This window comes from Zootoca vivipara, chromosome 2 (genome assembly GCF_965207765.1).
Source record: "Zootoca vivipara chromosome 2, rZooViv2.hap1.1, whole genome shotgun sequence".
NCBI classification, from domain to species: Eukaryota; Metazoa; Chordata; class Lepidosauria; order Squamata; family Lacertidae; genus Zootoca; species Zootoca vivipara.
In genome coordinates, this window is record NC_142584.1 from 5,206,186 (window position 1) to 5,226,505 (window position 20,320).

Genomic DNA, 20,320 nt, shown 5'->3' on the forward strand with positions numbered 1-20,320 from the left:
ACAACAACAGCAAGAAAACAGGCAAACAGTTTCTGCTGAATCCTTAGAAATGTCAAAGTGACCTGGAAGGGGCTTTTGTCTGCCTCACTCATCACAGGCTGCAATAAAAAAATAAAAAGAATGGAAGAAAAAACAAGAACAAATTCCTGAATTCTGTTCTGATAACCTACACCAAACTGGGAAGCAGCAAAATCTTTAGGTGTTTTTCTTTAATGCCAGAAATCTGCTTCTATCTTCTTTAAAAATCTAGAGGAGCAGTGATTGGTGAGGCACATTCATAGCTGGCAGTAGCACAGGTGGCTAGCTGGGGAGGCAGAATTCAGTTGCTGCAAAGTTAGTCTGGAAAACTTGTCCATGATGTTTCCCCCCCCCATTCTATGTCTGGGGCAGAGGGAAGGAGCTGCATGAGAGAACACTTAAGGGGGAACCACAGTTCTTCTTCTTCTTCCTCCTTCCCCTACGATGTCGTGTGGGGCAATCAAAACAAATGTTCTTGCAGTAATGCAGAGTGAGCTGCCTCTCTGCATGGCATTTAATTACGTAGGGTTTTGTGGTGCAATCTTTTCCGGAGGCCAAGATGTAAGGGGGACAATGAAGGACATAGCATGATGGTTATTGTGGTACCGTGTTTCCCCTTTTTTAAGACACCGTCTTATAACTTTTTTTCCTCAAAAAAACACAAGGTGTCTTATTTTCAGGGGATGTCTTAATTTTTTATTACCATTTTTATTATGGACCCACCCTGGGGAGCAACTTCCTTTAAAAAGAGACAAGGAAAAAAGAGCAAAGGCAGCGGTGAGGGAGACACTTTGTGCATGCTCAGAGACCACCCCATCCCCAGCTATAAACCCACCCTGGTTTTCCAAGACGCCTTTTCCCCGGCACTGGACTGGCGGGGGGGATGTGAAGGGGGTGTCTCTGTGCATGCTCAGAGGCAGCCTCGTCCCGGGCGCCGCTATGGGAGTGGAGGGCACTCACCTAACCATGACCCAGATCCCGGCCACGACGAGGCGCCGTGCGCCGGCAGCGGACTGAGCCGGAGCCCCTGGTGCAGGCCAGCGTTGAGCTCACTACCGGCCCCGCCGAGCACAGCCACGGGCCCATCGCCCAGCCCGCCCGCCTGCCTGCCTCCCGCTTCCCTGCCCACAAAATTCCGGCGGCGGGCCATGCAGCCCATGCCGCTCCAGCAGAGCGGAAGGGGCCAGCAGCGCTTCCGCCGCCGTCCGCACCCCGGCACCACGGAAGGACCCGCGAGCCTCCCGCCACCGCTCTGCCTTGGGCCATGCGGCCCACAACATTCCGGCGGCGCGGATGGGGCCAGCAGGGCTCCCGCCGCCGCCCGTCACCCTGGCAGGGCCAGCGGGGCTCCTGCCGCCGCTCTGCCTTGGGCCATGCGGCCCACAACGTTCCGACGGCGCGGATGGGGCCACCAGCAGGGCTCCCGCCGCCGCCCGTCACCCTGGCAGGGCCAGCGGGGCTCCTGCCGCCGCTCTGCCTTGGGCCATGCGGCCCACAACGTTCCGACGGCGCGGATGGGGCCAGCAGGGCTCCCGCCGCCGCCCGTCACTCTGGCAGGGCCAGCGGGGCTCCCGCCGCCGCTCTGCCTCGGGCCATGCGGCCCACAACGTTCCGGTGGTGCAGAAGGTCCAGCGGGCCTCCGGCCGCCGCTCTGCCTCGCCGCTCTGGCTGGGCACTCCGCCCGGTGCTGCTGGACGTTCCGAGCGCTCGGCGCTGCAGAGCGCTCCACTCTGCAGCCGCCTGTTCCGGCGGCGGGGCGGCAGGCCTCCTCGGCCGGGCCAGGAAGAGGCCAGGCCGCTGGCTGGGCGCTCCACCCGGCGCTGCTGGGCACTCTGAGCGCTCGGCGCTGCAGAGCGCTCCACTCTGCAGCCGCCTGTTCCGGCAGGTGGCTCGCCGCTGCAGCAGCTGGTTCCAGGCCCCGCTGGCTGGCTGGGTCCCGCTGGCTGGCTGGGGCGCTTGGCGGTCTCGCTGTATATGGTATGAGAGGTATGTCTTATTTTCGGGGGGTGTCTTAGATATAGCAACTCCTAAAAATGCTGCCATGGCTTACTTTATGGCTACGTATTAAAAAAGGGGAAACACGGTATTTGTGGTGATGATCAAAGCAGCAAAATGAGGAACTGACAAGGGCAAAAACATCTATATAACCTGCTTGTTCAGTGTGAACGCTATCAGAGTAGCCTAGAGCCCCTCTGCTGCTACAGAATCTGCTATAAACACTACAAAACCCATCATGCTGTGTTCTTTTTCCCCGTCCCTCGCATCTTTCTCATCTTCAATTACCCTTTGAGGAATACTGAACACTCTTTTGTCTATGCAAACACACACCAGCATCTTATTAAGCAAGACCTTTCCCTGCCCTATTGCCCCAATGTGAGGGGCTGGTACGCACCTGTCACAAGAGGAGAATGGGGGAGAGAGGGCTCCAAGATTATAACAGGCTGCAGCCGAGTGGACAGTGGGTTCCCAGGCTCATGTTGTTCCAAGCTGGTTGGCAGGAAAACGGGAGCATGAGTGCTAGTCAGGACAGGCACCTTGTGTGCAAGGCCTGGGTGTGTCCGGTGATCTCCATCGCCCTACAGAGAGAGAATTGGAGACGGTGGATCAAGAGCACTTCCCTGAGCCCTGAACTACCTGGCCACAAAGTTCTCAAAGCGATGAGGTGGGTGCAAAACAGGTGAGGTACGAGGGATTAGATCAGATCAGGGGGTGGGCAGAAAGGAGATTGCAGAGGGAAGCAAGGAGATTCTGCCCCATAAAAATACTGTCACTGAAGCTTTTCTTCAGGAGAGAATCTGAGTTTGCTACTCAGTGAACTGTAGAGTTGGAAGGGAGCCCGAGGGACATTCTGACCAGCCCTCAGCTGAAATCAATGGGCCTAACTTACTCATGCCTAACTTACTCATTCAGTGAGTCTACTCTGAGTAAACCACTGCAGAATACCACCCCCAGATCACTTGCTCCTTGAAAGTGCCTGGTACTGTAGAAACGGTCCCAGGTACACAGAAGAAAAGCTCTGCTGGATCAGGCCAAGGCCTAGAGCAGGCTTCCTCAAACTCGGCCCTCCAGCTGTTTTTAGCCTACAACTCCCATGATCCCTAGCTAGCAGGACCAGTGGTCAGGGATTATGGGAATTGTAGTCTCAAAACATCTGGAGGGCCGAGTTTGAGGAAGCCTGGCCTAGAGGAAAACAGGAAGCTGCTTTAACCATTGGTCCATGTAGCTCAGCCTTGTCTACACTGACCAGCAGCAGCTCACCACAAATTGAGGAAGGGTTCCCCCCTCCCCCAGCCTGGAGATGCCAGGGACTGAACCTTCTGCATGCAAAGCAGATGCTCTACCGCTGAACTACAGACCATCTAGCTCAGCTTTCTGTTTCCCACCGCAACCAACCCAGGTGACTCCAGAAGCTTCTATCATGCTTGTCCCCTCGCCACAGCCCCTCTAGACATACCCTGGCAGACGCTGCAGAAGTGGTCGGAAGTCCAAGGGTGAGCGCTGGGAGGGAGCCAGTGGTCTGAAGACCAAACTGAGCCAATGAGCTCTCCTGCATTCTCAGGCGCTGAGCAAGGGGTGTCTGCATTAAAGACAGTGGGTGGGAAAATCAATCCACTCCAGCGGCTTTCAAGCTTCTGGGCTCAAGGGGACGCATGAGCTGTCGCCAAGCAACTCCATTGTTGCTCTTCTGCCATAGAACCACTGCATGGCGGAGAGGATTCTGGGAGATCTGCTCAGGTTATGTAGGCCCTCTGACAGACAGGCTGGTCCTTCCCATCTGCATGAATCATGTGTGCTTGTGAGAACACTTCCCAGAATCCTCCGTCTGCAGGAGATCCTCAGCAGACATTGCTGGTGGAACCTGGCTTTGATCTTGTTTGAATCTCAGGTTCCACCCATTGATGCCCGTCCACCCTGATTCTGCCACATATTACAAAGTAGGACCAGCAAAAGAAAATGGATCTGCACAATGACATGTTTCCGTATGGGAATGTGCATCCAACCGTATGTAGAAGAGCAACACATTTACGCACTTTCCAACGCTCCATTTTTCAACCACTTTGGTGTCGCAAAAGCAGAAGAAAGTTGCCTTATTTATGCCTTTCTGCCCCAATTTTCTAATAAAGGGGCTCTACAACCACAAAAAAAGCCACTGGCAATAACTTATTAACATAGGAAACTGCCTTAAGTGGAGTCGCACCACAGGTTGGTCTATGTAACTCAGTATTGTCTACAATTCTACAGTTGAAAGGCAGGGGCTTTGCTGGTTCCAGGCAGGGACACTTTGCCCCACCCGATCTGAAGATACAGGGGACTGAATCTGAGACCGTCTGCTTTTAAATACAGTGGTGCCTCACTTAACAAATGCCCTGCTTAACGAAATTTCCGCTTAACGAAATGATTTTTCGAGCGGAGGTTGCCTCGCTAGACAAATTCGTTTTATGAAAAATTCGTCTAGTGAATTGCGGTTTCCCATAGGAATGCATTGAAATTCAATTAATGCGTTCCTATGGGCAAAAAGAATTAAAAAAAACACCAATGCATTCCTATGGGATTCACTAGACAAATTTTTCGTTATAAATTCGTCTAGCGAGGCACCACTGTATATGCTCAGCAACTGTGTTATGGCCCTTCTTCAAAAATAAGTAAATAAATAAATAAATAAATAAATAAATAATGATTCCTTTAAAAAGAAAGAAAAAAAGCAGTAGATAAAACCAAACAGAAAAAACAGCTTAGCAAATGGGCCTGCTGGAAGCGGCACAGTGGTGAAAAGGACATTTTTTGCAATGGACTCAAAATTTGCCAAATCGTAGTGCAAATAACCCTCAATTATAGGGTGAATGTTGTAAAGCTTAGAGAAGATTGGAAGCTTTTGTGTGGGGAGAAGGGGCTGAAGAGGGAGTGAAATGGAGCCATTCTTACTAGAATTAAAATGATCAAAAGGCAGCTGGAAAGGTGTTTGTGTGTTACAAGACACAACTGCCTTTTTGTGTGATCCTGGTTGGATAGGTGGGTGCAGAGCAGGGCCTAAGAAACCTGCTCTTCCTGCCGGTTTTCTTGGCTTACTGATCCCACAGGACCAATCACAGACTCAAGTCTCCAGTCCTACAGGGTCCATACCTCTTGTGCAGCCCCTGGCGCGGCTGGCAGGGCTCCGTGCTCTGGCACCAGGCTGTCATTGGGTGAACTGCACCCAGACACTGGGGTGCTGCTGCTGCTGGGAGATGAATCTGCAGGTGAGAAAGAACATGCACAGCTTTGGCTACAACAAGACCAGGACAAGCAAAGGAAGGGGAAAGAGAATGCTCAGGTACACAGTCATGGGAGACTTGCAGATTACTGGAGGAATGCCGTAAGTCAGGCACCCCCAAACGGCGGGCCTCCAGATGTTTTGGCCTACGACTCCCATGATCCCTAGCTAACAGGACCAGTGGTGGGGGAAGATGGGAATTGTAGTCCAAAACATCTGGAGGGCCACAGTTTGGGGATGCCTGCCGTAAGTCTTGGATGCGGTCATGATCAGGTATGGGGAACCTGTGGTCCACCAGTCGTTGCATGACTCTCAGCTCCCATCAGCCCCAGCCAGCATGCCCAATGGTCACCGATGATGGGAGTGGTACTTAGAGGGGGACAGATTTCTCATCCTTGGTTCATGCCACACAGGTATGGTGAACCAATCATGCAGGTTCACCATGATCTTAAGCAGGTTCTATTTTGTTTATTTTTCAGATTTCTTACTCACCTTTTATCATACTGTCCCAGGGTGGGTTATGACAATATGGTATGCAATTATAAAAACGTGGAAGAGTTACAATGATCAAACAAGTAAAATGGTTTCAACCAGGACAGAACACATTCAGAAAGTGTCATTCCCCTGTGCAAACAGATGCACATGATATGTGATACCTATAGCCAGCTGCATGGAGTATACAACCTTTCCATCTTATAAGCCATTTCTTTCCCCAGAATACTTCATTCTGTCCCAGATTCCCAAGTTTGCAGCCAAATCCCAACAGTATTCCATAGCTCAGTCCTCCTTGGGGTGTTTCTTTCTTTTAAGGTTCCCTCTCGCCTTACAGGATTCTTTTCTGATTGGAATATTTTGGATTCCGCTGAGCTTTTCATTTAATAAATAAAAATAACTGTGTTGTGCGGGTTATTGTTTTTGCTTGTAACTATGTTGTATACTTTTGTGTTGTCCTATCATAAACCACCCTGTGATCCTTGGACGAAAGGGGCATTGAATAACTCAAATAAATAATAATTAAATTTAATAAATAATAATAATAAATTTGATACTTCTCCCTTATGGGCGACACCAGGATCCACACTCATTATTTGTGCATCCTGGTTAACTCTGACCACAACCACACTGGACTGTTGTAAGGCAAGCCTGCACAGCTTGTGACCTGTCAGCTACACAAAGTATCAGGAGCTCCCATATTCACTGGCACTGAAATGAAGGGGGAAGCTAAGCTTGGGGTGAGCAAGCTCCCCAGACCTCTGTTTCAAATGGGCTCATCTCAGCTGACTGAATGTGGGCTTCCTCACAAATAAGCTCGTTCTTCGCTCAGCTGCGTCACAAACTATGGTCCCGCTGCATTCCCAACAATGGCAGTTAATCCTCTGAACCAGGAAATCCGTGGAACACCGGAGCATCCTCATGGCAATGGATGCTCCAAAGCAAGATCACACCCATCAAACCCTTTCCAGGTTCCCATCTTACCAATGGCTTCTGCCGGGCGCCTCTTCAAGGAAGGGGGTGCACTCTCCTTGCGCATCAGTGGGTTTTTGCGCCGCTCGCCAGCCTTCTTGGTCTTGTAGCGCAACTTCAGGTTGGGTTCAGATGCTGAAGCAAATTCAGGAAAGAAGGTGAGAACCACCATGTTTGGCAGCTGGAGGTCAGGAAGTGCACTGGCCAGTGAGCCTTTGCTCTGGCAAGGCAGGCTCAGCACAAGGGTTGGGGATGAGAACCTCCCCAACTCCACAATGGTGAAGATGCAGGGCTGGGGGAACCAAGGTCAGCCCAAATCTCAGGACCTCTGCTAGTCTCTGAGGCAGAGCGTCCAAATGTATGCCATAAGGTGGAATGAATGAATGAATGAATGAATGATGATAGGCAACATCTGCACACAGCACAACAGCACAATCCCATTTCTCATATCATCTCATCTCTTTTCACATTGAATGGTCATCTGTCATGGATGCTTTAGCTAAGATTCCTGCATTGCAGGGGCTGAACTAGGTGACTCTTGGGGTCCCTTCTAACTCTACAATTATTTGACTCTGTGATTCTTACTGTCATCACCCTTATCATTATTACTAGGCTGAAGGGGTGAGGAGGCCAAAGGATCTACCCTCTCAGCAGAGGTGGTGGGGAGACCCTGCTTCTCATCTCCCCCTCTGAAGCTAGCCTGCATGAGACTGCATGAAAATTTGCTGGTGCACACACCTTAAGACAGTGTTTCTCAACCAGTGTGCCTCCAGATGTTTTGAGACTACAACTCCCATCATTCCTGACCACTGGTCGTGCTAGCTAGGGATGATGGGAGTTGTAGTCCCAAAACATCTGGAGGCACACTGGTTGAGAAACACTGCCTTAAGAGACTTCCAGGCTTTCACCCGATTGTTCTAAACTTCCAGTGCAGCTGGAATTTCTCTAATGCTTCCTGCCTGTTACCCTTGAGTCTCCCTAATTATGACATTGTTTTTGTACAGCCCCGTTTTCTTCTTTGTAAGCCACTTTGAGCATAATCTCTGTGTGTGGAAAAGCAGCAGACAAAAATATGAATGAGTGAATGATTAACCCAGCAGCTATGTGTCTCACAGATAAGCAGTTGATCACATTCCTTTCCAGGCCAGGAAAACCAGGTTTCTGCAGATCAGACCAAGGTTGGCAGGCCTGCCCTCCTTGCCCTTCCCTGGTTCACCTGGCAAACCCCACAAAAATGCTCTCTGACACTGCTCTCCGCCCTCACCTGTTTTCCTCAGTGGAAAGTGCTCTGGGGAGTCTCCGGAGCTGTTGGAGACAGGAGGAAAGAAACTGGGGAGGGCAGGGTTGGATGGGCCTTCATGTTCCATCGGTTCCAAAGATCTGCATGGAGGAGAAGCGAGAGCTTTGCTGCTGACTCGGCTTGACCTGAGCCACATTGTGGTTAAGGGAATGAGGAGCCAGGAAGGAAGTTTGCACTTCAAATCTCACCTCAGCTCGTCCATTCTCCAAGGTCAATCAAAAGCTTCAATAGACAATGAACCTTTGCTATACCTTTGTACGTATGATTTGCACCTATCCCATTTTTTCGTAAATTTCTCCGTAGACTTGCCTCTCAAGCAATTTGTTAAGTATGCCATTTCTACTAATTCCTGCATTTTACCCTGCCAGTCGATTACTGTGGGAACCTCCTGTTCCTTCCATCTCTTAGCCACCAATGATCTGGCCGCCGCTGTTGCATAAAGAAAAATTTCCTTCGCTGAGCTTGGAATGTCCTTTCCTACCATACTTAACAAGAAAGCCTCTGGTCTTTTAAGAAATGTGATACCCAACATTTTCTTCAATTCATCATATATTAGGCCCCAAAATGCTTTAATCTTCCCGAAAGTCCACCACATATGATATAAATCAGCGTTACTCCCCCCCACACCTCCAACATACATTCGATAAATTTTTATAGATCTTTGACAATCTGGTGGGGGCTAAATACCATTGATGTTGTAATTTCATCAGATTTTCCTTAATGTTGTAATTCACGGTGAAATTCATATTTACTTCCCATAAATTCTCCCATTCGGACATCATAATGGGGTGACTATTGACATTCTATTTGAGATGTGAAAGCTGGGTGCTTTAGGGCTCTCCATGTGATCAGTGCCTCAGATTTATTAGACCTACTTGGGATATAGGTCAACAACCTTTGACTCAATTCTCATACTTCTGTCATCCCAAACCAAAACATTCAACACATTCTCTCTGACTTAAAAGGATGGAAGACCAAATTAAATGATGCAGAATTTTTCAGCATTCTTTCTGGTTATGACATCATGCGCTTGTGAAAAACTGGGCTGACATGACTTTATCGGTTTGGAGGGTAAACAGGTCTTGTAGGCTTGGGCAGTGCATTCTGAAAACCTGTCAAACATGTTTGACTGGAGAAGGAAGTGGGCAAAAGAGATTTGTGTGGACGACATCAGCAACGGTACCTCTGTCACACCACTTTCAACAAGGAGATGAGAATACTGGTCTGCCTTACAGAACTGTTGCTAAGGCTGAGTTTATGCACTTAGAAAAAGCACTACAGGGACCTCTGCAGCTGGACTCAGGATCAAAGCCCACTGAGTTCAAGAGGATTACTCCTGCACTAGCATGCATAAAACTTAAGTACGCCTGCCCCCTGAGTCCTGCCACCCACCCACTGGCAGAGCAGCCTTCTGCAACCTGGTGGCTTCTAGGCGTTGCTGGACTACAACTCCCATCATCTGTGACCACTGGTGATGCTGGCTGGAATTGATGGTGTTGTAATCCAAAACATCTGGAGGACATCAGGTTGACGGGCTACTACACCTATAAAACATTTTTAAAAGGAAATATTTGGGATGAGTGGAATAGGATGGAGGTTTCTGATGGTGTCCATGGGCAAGATCAGATCAGAAGGAGCAGAAGTCCTTTTTCCACGTGAACCTTCCTAACCAGGACCATGAGAAATGACAGGCACTCACAGGGTATGTATATGGCTGGTGCTTCTTTTGTGACATCACCCTGAATGCTGGTAATATAAATGGGCCAACTACTGTACTCTATTACAGGGTGTAAGAATAGAAGTGAAAGCAGGTCACTGGAGATGTGCCCAGGCAAGGCAATGGTGTGCCAAGAGCCAGAGCACAGGAGGTGGGAGGTATAATGCCAGACAGGCTAATCATGATCCCAGGGGTGTGTGAACTGGCTCAGTTTTGCCAGCACGCCAAACACCTACAGAAAGCAGGTGGAGGATTATAGAGATGTAAAACAAAGTGCATAGAAAATAACATGGAACCAAGATATGAAGCATGATCCTATGCATGTTTACCTGGAAATACAGCCCTATTCAGGCATTACAACCACTATATTTAAGCAACTTGTGCTGGGGGGCAACATATGGCATGTGCACCAGCCCCACCTTCTACCCTCTGACTTTCCTGCTTGGGCACGGAGCTCTGAAAGGTTTTTTTTAGATTATTCCTCACGATTGGGAACTCTGATAATTCAGGGTTCCCAACTGTGGGAAGGTCAGGGTGGAGCAGCTAAAGAAGGGAGTGGAACACACACTGTCCACAAGTTGCTTAAACACAGAACAGAGCCTGAATGCGGTTTTTGTGCAGTGGGCCTTGCCCAAGGACCAGGAGCATGCAGGGTTCTCTTCTTCATCCAGAACGTCCATTTTAGCCAATGGAGGTTTAATGTCCATAGTATGGGTGAAGAAAATGATATGAGAATACGCTGTGGGTGAAAATGGTGTAAATCAAGGGCTCTCACATCTGGATGAATCAGGGTGAAACCCAGGGAATAAAATCAACTCAACCAGCTAGAGATCAATAGCCAAGTTTTACATTCTTTGGGGTTTGGGCTTTAACAAGAACTGAGACCTGGCATAGGACACAGCCAGCAGACATGTATGTATTAACCCATATGCATCTATAACCAGATCACCTGTATGTAATGACTGGTGCATTGGTCCTTTCCAGAGCGGCCTGCTGTTTCTTCAGGATGACCTCTGCCAGCTTCTGCTTCACAACCATACTCGCTACAGCACCTGTTGAGCAAAAAAACCATCATGAGATGATGCCACCAAGACACAGCTCAGCGCCATCTTTAGCACCTGCCACCCATTGGAATTAGACTTCAGCTCCTTTCAGCAAAAGCCACAACCCCTGAGGCTGTATCAACCTGCTGTCAGCAAATCATTGGGAATTCAATTAAACTCAAAATGCACGCTACGGCTTTTCAATAAGTAATTAAAGAATGGATTCACTTAAGAAGAGCGTGTGCTTTAAAAGAAGTAGTTTGCCATTCTCACTTGTCAAAGGAGACATTTGGTAGGACATGAAGGCAAATGTCCCCCCCTTTAATCCTCATAATGTGGTGATAGTAAGTTGCAAAAGTTAGCAACACACAAAGTTTTTCTCTCTTTGGCATAGGAATTCATCTTAATTCAACTCAGACCAATGGGCCCACCTACCACTGTATTGTATATATACCAAGGATGGGGAACCTGTGAACCTCTGGATGTTGTTAGACTCCAACTCCCATCAGCCCCAGTCAGCATGGCCAATGGTCAGGGAGAGTTTGTAGTCCAGCCACATCTGGGCAGCCAAAGGTGAACCACCCTGCTCTGGTTCTACCTGGAGATGCCATTGACTGAACATGAGACCTTCTGCTTGCACAGCATGGCTATACCACTCAGCAGCAGCTTTGTCCAACTTGTACCACAATCCCACCCCCCGTATCCTCACCATTCACAAAACTTTTCACCGTGTCTCCCATGAAAACACCCCCCCCCAAAGTAAGAAGCTCCAAATGCTTTGGCCTTTTCTCAAATGCAAAGCCATCCTGCTCCCCGATTGGCTGTGGGGCCCAGCAGAATAAGGGTCAAGCTCCCCACAGCCCTCAACTGTTCATGACATGGCTCCAGGTGGTGTGGCATTGGGGGCAGAAGGGGGGGCACTCTGACCTAGAGCTGCAGAGATGCCTACTTCGCACATCATAATGATCAGAGAGAAGAGTTGCCAGCTGTGTGCAGGAGCTACCCTGCTTTGATCATCGCTGTTCAAAGAAGGGCAAATTTGTGGGAGGCACAGCAAGGGCTGTGCTGATTCTCTATGAACACCTATGAGAGATCAGGGAGCAGGATGAAAGCACACACTCTTACATACACCTTAGAGCACTTTTATGTTATGTAGTATTGCTTGCAGGTTTCCTACAGGCATCTGGTTGGCTACTGTGAGAATGAAATGTTGGACTAGAAGGGTCGGACTTTTCTTTATGTTCTTAGAATCTTAAGGCAATGTTTCCCAAACTTGGGTCCCAGCTGACTACACCTCCCATCATCCCTAGTGCTCCCCCCCCCTAGAAAAATAGGTGCTGGTACTCATCATGAAGATGTTACAGTAAGTGCCACAAAAACACACACACAACAAAAATGAGGTGCCGGCACAGCGTACCCTTGAGTACTCGGGGGGAGCACTGGCTAGCAGGACCAGTGGTCAGAGATGATGGGAATTGTGGTCCAACAACAGCTGGGGACCTAAGTTTGAGAAACACTGCTTTAAGGGAAAACAGGCTCAGAACTTGGATGAGGTCACCCTTCCTGTGCCTTCCCAAGAACCAGCTTGCTGTTTCCACTATCGGAACTGTGCTGTGCCATTCTGCTAGCACAACACCACCTTCAAGGTGCTGATGTCACAGCATGGGAAGTGACTGGGAGGAATTCCCAGGGGTGTCTCTCAGCAGATCTTTGAAATATCCTTTTCTAGTGCCCAAAGAGGTGTGAGTGCAAGCCAGAAAGTAGGCTGCTTCCAATCACTATAAAACCATCCCAGCAGAGTGCTATGGATGACTGCATGGGCCTTGGGCCAAGGGGCTGAAGGTCACATTCCTCCTAGCCTAGGTCACCGTCTCAGCCTCAGTTCCCTATGTGTAAAACAGGTGCATTACTGGCCCAGCTCACAATGGTGGTTGTGAAATGAGTGGCATGTATGGATTTGTTAAAGTTACTGTAAGGGTGACTCCCTACAGGGAGCCAGCCCCCATCATCCTGACGTCCACCTCGTCAAGTACAGAGAGCACCAGTGGTTCTGAAGCAGCCAGAGGGGGAGGGGGAGACTCGGAGGCGGAGAGAAATCAGAGGGAGGAACAATGGGAAAGCTCAGGGGGTGGCGGAGGGATGCAGGCATACGCTTAGGGATGCTGCAGAGCCAGGGTACCGACTGCTGAGGGAGGAAGCTGAAAGAGCATCACTCCTTCCGGCGCCAGAAGTAAGGAGAGCGCCACAACGCAGGTCAAGGGGGCAGTGTTTTGGGGTGCCCAGACTACTTTGCTGGCATAGGAACAGACGTACGCCATTGCCGGATTCTGATTCGGGATGAGAGGTCATGTTTTAAGCTGTCTCTACACTGTAAATAAATAGCACAATAAACTTCTTTGAAGAAAAACTGGACTCAGGCGGAGTTACCCTAGAGTACCCATGACGACCCTCTGACAGTTACATTTTTGATTTTTTAAAAAATAATCAATGCAAGAACATTACAGCCCTAGAGTCTGCCATCCTCAGCTAAAGAGAGGGATTTCAGATTAATACGTATCCTTTCATGTATCCTATACTGTCACTACCAAATGCTTTTTATTAAAACAAAGAGATGTACACATGACAAAGAAAAATTTTAATACAACAATGTTTAGTTTCTCAACAAAAAACTGTTATGACTTACAACAAGACTGTTAAAACTTTAATTTGCACCAAATATCTGGTGATAAATAAAAGGCATTCAACCAGGAACAAAGAACCTCTTCTTAAAATATCCCTTCACTTGGTTTGATACAATATGGATAGTTGTTTTTTCTTTTGCCAATGCTACAGTTTCCCAAACCTTCTGCAACTGTTTGTAGAGGGAGACATAGACTTTCTGATTTCTAAAGCTCAGGAAGAGTCATCCTGGCTGCAGCCCTATGCCAACTTGCACTCAATGGGACTTCTTTCTGAGCAGCAACATATCGGATTGGACTCTACAATCTGCATTTTTCTTTCTTTTCTGTAACTTATGCTGTGTTGCTTCTTAGGGTCAAACTTATATGACATGATGGTATGATGCACACACACAAACACCAGACCCCCAGGTATATCAATTCAATAAATAAAATTTAAATAAAATAGGAGAATTGTATCTATCCAGGAAGAGACGGGCGCAAGCCAGCCCATTGTTCTAATTTTGAAAATCTCAGGATCTTATGCAGATCCTATGATCTGCAGGGCTGCTTTGAGTGTTATTATCTGAAAACAAAAACAGTTGTGTGTAACTTTGTAAGTGATTCCTTGGTCTGAAAAACATTTGAGATTATAATGTTCAAGTGGTGCAGGCTCCAGACCTCACAAGCTTTCTCTCCTGGTAATACTTGGCTACCACAATGTGTATGAAGACGTATTCTGGGAAATGGTGGGAGATGCAGCTACTCTCCATTTTAGAATCTGTGGGGTTGAACACACTTACAGTGCAAGAGCAATGCAGCTCACTTGGACCATTAAGCAGTTCATCACATGGGCTGAGGCTGAGGGAGAAGAAGCTTCAGACAACAGGTGATTTGAAGGAAGGGAAAACAGAAGCCAGTGAAAGAGGGAAGGTGCAGCTCTAGAGCTGGACGCTAGATGGCAGGAAGGGTTAACATATGAGGACCGATGCCATCAGCAGTATGAGAAATTGGGTGCCCCTGGTTGATACTGACATGAACCACCTAAATATCGTAGAAATGCAAGAGACCTAAATTAGCTGGCTACTGAGGCAGGGCCATCCACCAGTTTCCTTTCCTGATCAACCACCAAACTCATCCATCAGCTTCTGAATAGTCCTGCTGGTCAACTCACGGGCCCCATCCATACACTCACTTCAGCTTATTTTTTATTGATTTATTTGATTTATATACCACCCTTCATCATAAGATCTCCAGGCGGTTCACGGAATAAAATACAGAATAAATACTGGAGTGCTGCCCTCATGGCCTTTTCCGCACTACTGGCCAACGCACTGCATCCAGGTGTTGCACTAACTTCACTGAATTACAGCAGGGGGTGGGCTTCATGTGGCCGTTGGATGAAATTTCATGTGAATGGCAAGGAGCAGTGGAGGGGTGGCAGAAAGTGCCAGCATGCAGCCCCTGACAGATCAGCCCTGACCCCTGGAGAATGCAGCCCTCAAAAGAGAATCACGGGCCAATCCTTTGAAGAAACCCAGAAAGCGCATGGGACGAATTGTTCATCCACCCACTGGGGATGTAAAGAAGCTGGAGTCAGTCTTACAGGAAGATAAAGCAGGCTAAAGATTAAGAAATGCCACTAACTCCCTACCTTGCCAGCAGCACAACTGTGGCACCTCATCAAATGGTTTGTCCCAGTTAACTCTGATCTTCTGTATCAAAAGCAGGGACTGTAGATCCATGGCCCTCCAGATTTTGTTCAACTCCATTTCCCATCAGCCCCAGCAAGCATGGTCAAGGACGATGGGAGTTCTAGTCCAGCAGCATTTGGAGTGCCACATGTTCTCTGCGAAAGCATTCCCGCAGGCAGGCTCCCAAACTTGCCTAGCAAGGAGATTCCAGAACCCATGCAGTTTTATCTGCTACTAGGCTGCTCTTCAGCCTGGTCCACACATTTCTGGAGTGCTGTGGTTGCTTCTTCTTGGGTCTTAAGTCTACAAAGTTTGGGTAGCTGGGGATCATGTGGGATGGGTGCAGCACATGGGTACTAAAAATGGCAGCAGCTCCCAACCCCCAAACCCGAGAGCCACAATCTACCTCATCCCATGATTCCAGGATTCCTTCTTCACTGGAACATCACAGGAGGAAGCCATGGGAAGTGGCCATCGTGGCATTCCAGGAACACACCAGCTGTGGGCTAAAGTAGTCCAGCAATGGAGTAAGTCACCAAATAGGGGAAGCTATACAGAATCTCTTTGCTGGGCAGTTTCATGGCACAGTTGGGTAGGCATCTGCCAGGAATGCTTGAGACACAGGATATCCTGTCTCGGGGCAACAAGGGCGAGTTACACAGCTTATTTATTCCCTTGCACTGCTATGCTTCATGGAGGGCTGCAACACTGCTCAAGTACACACCCTGACACACCCTATTTCACCGAGCATCAGCCTGCCACATGATTGCTTGTATCTCCTGGACCACTATATGCCAAGAGGGAAGTGCAGGCATGAACACAAAGTGCTCCAGGAAGGCTCTGGCTGAGCTAAGAACAGCAGGTGCCTAGCAGGATGCTGAGCTCTGGTTTCTCACATTTCTCCTGTGCTCCCGAATTTAACGTTTGTCATAGGCTATGCCAGGTCTCCGCAGCCTGGTGCTCTTCGGATGTTTTGGATTATGACACCCATCAGCAGTAGCCAGCATGGTCAATGATCAGGGATGATGTAGTCTGACAGAGCTGGCGGGGACCAGGATGGGGAAGGCTGGGCACCTTCATGTGCACTGTGCTCTTGTATCAAGACTGTGGCTGTAAACTGAGAAGATGAGAGCCGCAACTCCAGAGTCGGTCACGACTGGACCTAATGGCCAGGGGTCCCTTTACCTTTATGCCTTTTTAAGTGTATATCAAATAGGTAGGTGTGTGCCTAAAAAATGCAATGTGTGCTGAGACCCTTAGGTTTCATTTAATCACACTGTGAAGGCAGAAATCACCAAATGGGGTCAGCATTCAGCATCATGAGAATGTGAGCTGTACTTAAAAGCACCGAAATTTAAATTTAAATAAATCTAGCTGTTTGTATTTGTGACCTGAACGGTTCTGCTGTTTTCTTTGGCAGAAACAGAAGTACTGTATGCCAAATCAGCTGATATTTGCAAATTTTATTTTATTTTTATTTATGTATTAGATCAAGACAGGAGTGCCTGGCGTGCTATGGTCCATGGGGTCACAAAGAGTCGGACACGACTAAACAACAACAACAATGTATTAGATTTATATACCACCCTCCATCATAAGATCTTGGGGTGGTTCACAGTAAAATACAGGATTAAAAACCATGAAAATAAGTAAACAGCGAAACAACCCCCCGCCTTCCCACAGACACATTTATAAGGCTATAGAACATCAATCAGCCAAAGGCCTGGTTGAAGAGCAACGTTTTTGCCTGGCACTTATTATATATATAATGAAGGCGCCAGGCAAACCTCCCTGGGGAGAGCATTCCACAAGCTGGGAGCCACTTTAAAGAAGGCCCCGTTCTCGTGTTGCCACCCTCTGGACCTGTCTTGGAGGAGGCACACAGAGAAGGCCTCAGACGATGAAAGCAGAGTCCAGGACAGTTTATACGGGGAGAGGCAGTCCTTCAGGTACTGCAATCCTGTGCCACTTAAGGCTTTATAGGTCAAAAGCAACACTTTGAATGGGACCCAGAAACTAATTGGCAGCCAGTGCAGTCGGGCCAAGATCTGCTAAATTAATGCAAATTTATACGAGTCATTCAATTCAGCTTTTCTTGGTGCTTAATCTGGGTTCCCGGAGGTGACAAAAAAACTCAGTAAGTGGGTATTGGAAAGTTTTTTTTTAGTTTGCAGTGCCATGTACACAGAGTTCCTAACTGCACATGCTTCCAACCAAGTTAGCTCAGTTGGCAACAGCATGGTGCTGATAACACTAAGATTGTGGGTTCGATCTCTGTAGGGGCCAGCTGCAAATCCCAGCATTGTAGGGAGTTGGACTAGATGATCCTTGTGGTCCCTTCCCAAACTTCAGTTCTTTGATTGTTGCTGTTTCCCCATCAGGACCACAGCACGGGGGAGGGGGAGGTTTAACCCTTTCCTCCACAGCCATGGTCCCAATGACACACTCTCCCTCCATGCACTGCAAGTAGTGATGGGAAGAGGTCCCTTTAGGACCAATGGAAGCTTTCCCCCTATCACTAATTGCAGTACACAGGGGGGTTGCCATTGCGATTGAAGTTGTGGAGGAAAGGGTTAAATCTCCCCTTTCCCCATGCCATGGTCCCTGAGAAAATCACTACTCCTGTTCTTGCTATGAAATAAACAAATAGCACTGCCCTGACTGCCAGTCATAGCGAGAAATTGGAAAAAACAAAACAGTACCCAATATAATAGACTGGCAGTCTTTAATGGTAGAATATATGCAATTGGCAAAACAACAGGTAGAATAAGAGGACATATGAAATAAGTAGTCAATAAGGATTGGGGAGCTTTCAAAGAATATCTGAAAAATAATAACATAAAAGAACTAGACTGAACCTTGTTAAACAAATTGTTAAATAGATGATTAAGTGATGGAAATATGGAATGTATATACAAACTGTGCGAAAATATTAAGTTAATAATTAAAATACAGCAAGTTTAATTGGACGTCATTCTTAAGATCTGATAAATAGAGTACAAGTGTGAAAATTACAGAAAACTTCTCTTTATGTTCGTCTTTTGTTATGCGGTATAGTGATGTGAAGTTTATGTTTGTAGGTGTGAATTATATATGTATGTATTTCATTTTATAAGTTTTTAAACAATAAGATATATCTTTTTTAAAAAGAAACAAACAAATAGCACTGTCCTGACTGCCAGTGACACATTTAATGCCCTTAGAATAATCCTCCAGGAGCTCAGCAAAGGTCTCACAAAGTCAGTATACTGCCTGTCTCCCCCACCCCCACCCCCCCACCTGGAGGTGTTTGGGGTTGAATCTGGGATCTTCTGCACACAAAGCATGGAGTCTGCCACTAAGCTATGGCCCTTCCCAGGAGCATGAGAATTCATGTGTTCTGGGATCTATGGAGCCTCTGAATTCTGTGCTTAATGGTTGCTTAAGGGGGACTGCTGAAGAGACCACTCTTACCACTACCACTATTTTTAATACAGTGGTACCTCGGGTTACAGACGCTTCGGGTTACAGACGCTTCAGGTTACAGACGCTTCAGGTTACAGACGCTTCAGGTTACAGACTCTGCTAACCCAGAAATAATACCTTGGGTTAAGAACTTTGCTTCAGGATGAGAACAGAAATAACATGGCCGCGTGGCGGCAGCGGGAGGCCCCATTAGCTAAAGTGGTACCTCAGGTTAAGAACAGTTTCAGGTTAAGAACGGACCTCCGGAACGAATTAAGTTCTTAACCTGAGGTACCACTGTACCCGCTGTCGAGAAGCAACTTGGTTCGAAACACAATGAGATCTGGTGTTTTCTGACTGATGATTTCGGGGAAGCAAGTTCACCCTTTCAGCTCCCTTATCACCTTGCTGAAGAAGCTTAGGTTTGACTGATCCATCTGCATCCCTGATGAATGCGTCCAATGGAACATGCTGGTTACATGGAAATGTCCTGCATCTTACAAACCTGCATCCATTAGTGGCCAAAGGGGTGGGGGGGGCACTCAGCCACCAAACATTTTTGCATGCTGCGAAGCCTCTTCCAATTTCGTACTGCACTGACACACCCACACCTGTTCCTAGGCAAGCTCTGCGATGCTGGAGTAACACAGCACAGATGGGAGCTATATCTGCCTCACATCATCACTGCAGGCAGCAAACGACTATTGCCAAAGCAGGCAAGTTTCTCAACACTTGTGGGATTTTTGCTCTGTTACAATATCCATACGTTAAAAAAAAGGTGGGGGGAAGCAGCAGACATCTAGCGCAATGTTCAGGCAGCCTTATCATGACTCCTGCATGCCAGGCAGACAGGAAGAGATGGAATTAGTGATAGGAGGGTCTGAGAAAAACAACACTGGAGGAAAAGGAGGGCGGTTTGCTTATTTTTCATTTCCCCGTTTCCTGGTTTAACCTTCCTCTGCATTTGTAGTTGCAGCTTAACCCCAAGGATTATACAGTACAAAAGATCTAAAATTCCCACCCACCTGTAGGAACTTAATATTTCATTAGTTCTCTCTATTTTTAAGGGGGTTAATTATTGAGGTGTTTTACTTCTCCCTGCTTTGGATGTGTATCATGTATGCTTACATTTAAGGGGTTAATGAAAAGGGAAATGGGGTCAGTTAGATCCCAACACAAGTAAATGAGGAGGGGGGTGGAAACCAACATCCATTGTGCTGAGGGTCTCAATGACCCGTCCCCCCCCCTTCTCACATAGCATTATGTTAAAGCAGGAGGTGTTAGCTGGTCAATTATTTTTTATGTTGCCTTCCAAATTGCCTTGTGATTCTTTTTGACAATTTATGGTATGTTGCAATGAAAACAACAAGGAGTATTGTGGTAAATTAAAGAAACAGTAGCTGCATCCAAACAAAGTTAGTTACATTCGGGTCTCACTGAGGTCAATGTGAAAAGTTGGTCATGTCTGAATGATCATTGGTTTCAATGGAAAGCGCAACTAACACCATCAGGATCCAACCCTGATTGCACCATTAGTTTTCATAGGGACGCAGGTGGCGCTGTGGTTTAAACCACTGAGCCGCTTGGGCTTGCCAATCAGAAGGTCAGCGGTTCGAATCCCCAAGACGGAGTGAGCTCCTGTTGCTCTGTCCCAGTTTCTGCCAATCCAGCAGTTCAAAAGCATGCCAGTGCAAGTAGATAAATAGGTACCGCTGTGGCAGGAAGGTAAATG

The 20,320-nt window shown here is 47.6% G+C and overlaps 1 protein-coding gene across 7 annotated transcripts in view; it reads right to left on the reverse strand.

The window, feature by feature from the left end:
• Positions 1 to 20,320, reverse strand: part of HDAC7 (histone deacetylase 7) — a 195,104-nt gene that overhangs the window by 35,100 nt on the left and 139,684 nt on the right. For 5 of the 7 annotated variants that reach the window (XM_088661220.1, XM_088661222.1, XM_060272132.2 and 2 more), the window contains 6 exons: positions 10,700 to 10,802; positions 7,998 to 8,113; positions 6,746 to 6,868; positions 5,140 to 5,249; positions 3,473 to 3,595; positions 2,411 to 2,594 (listed from right to left, as the gene is read on the reverse strand). In XM_088661220.1, the coding sequence (XP_088517346.1) occupies positions 2,411 to 2,594; positions 3,473 to 3,595; positions 5,140 to 5,249; positions 6,746 to 6,868; positions 7,998 to 8,113; positions 10,700 to 10,802 (759 nt within the window). The remainder of the gene's footprint in view (positions 1 to 2,410; positions 2,595 to 3,472; positions 3,596 to 5,139; positions 5,250 to 6,745; positions 6,869 to 7,997; positions 8,114 to 10,699; positions 10,803 to 20,320) is intronic. The other 2 variants (XM_088661224.1, XM_088661221.1) reach the window with 1 other exon arrangement.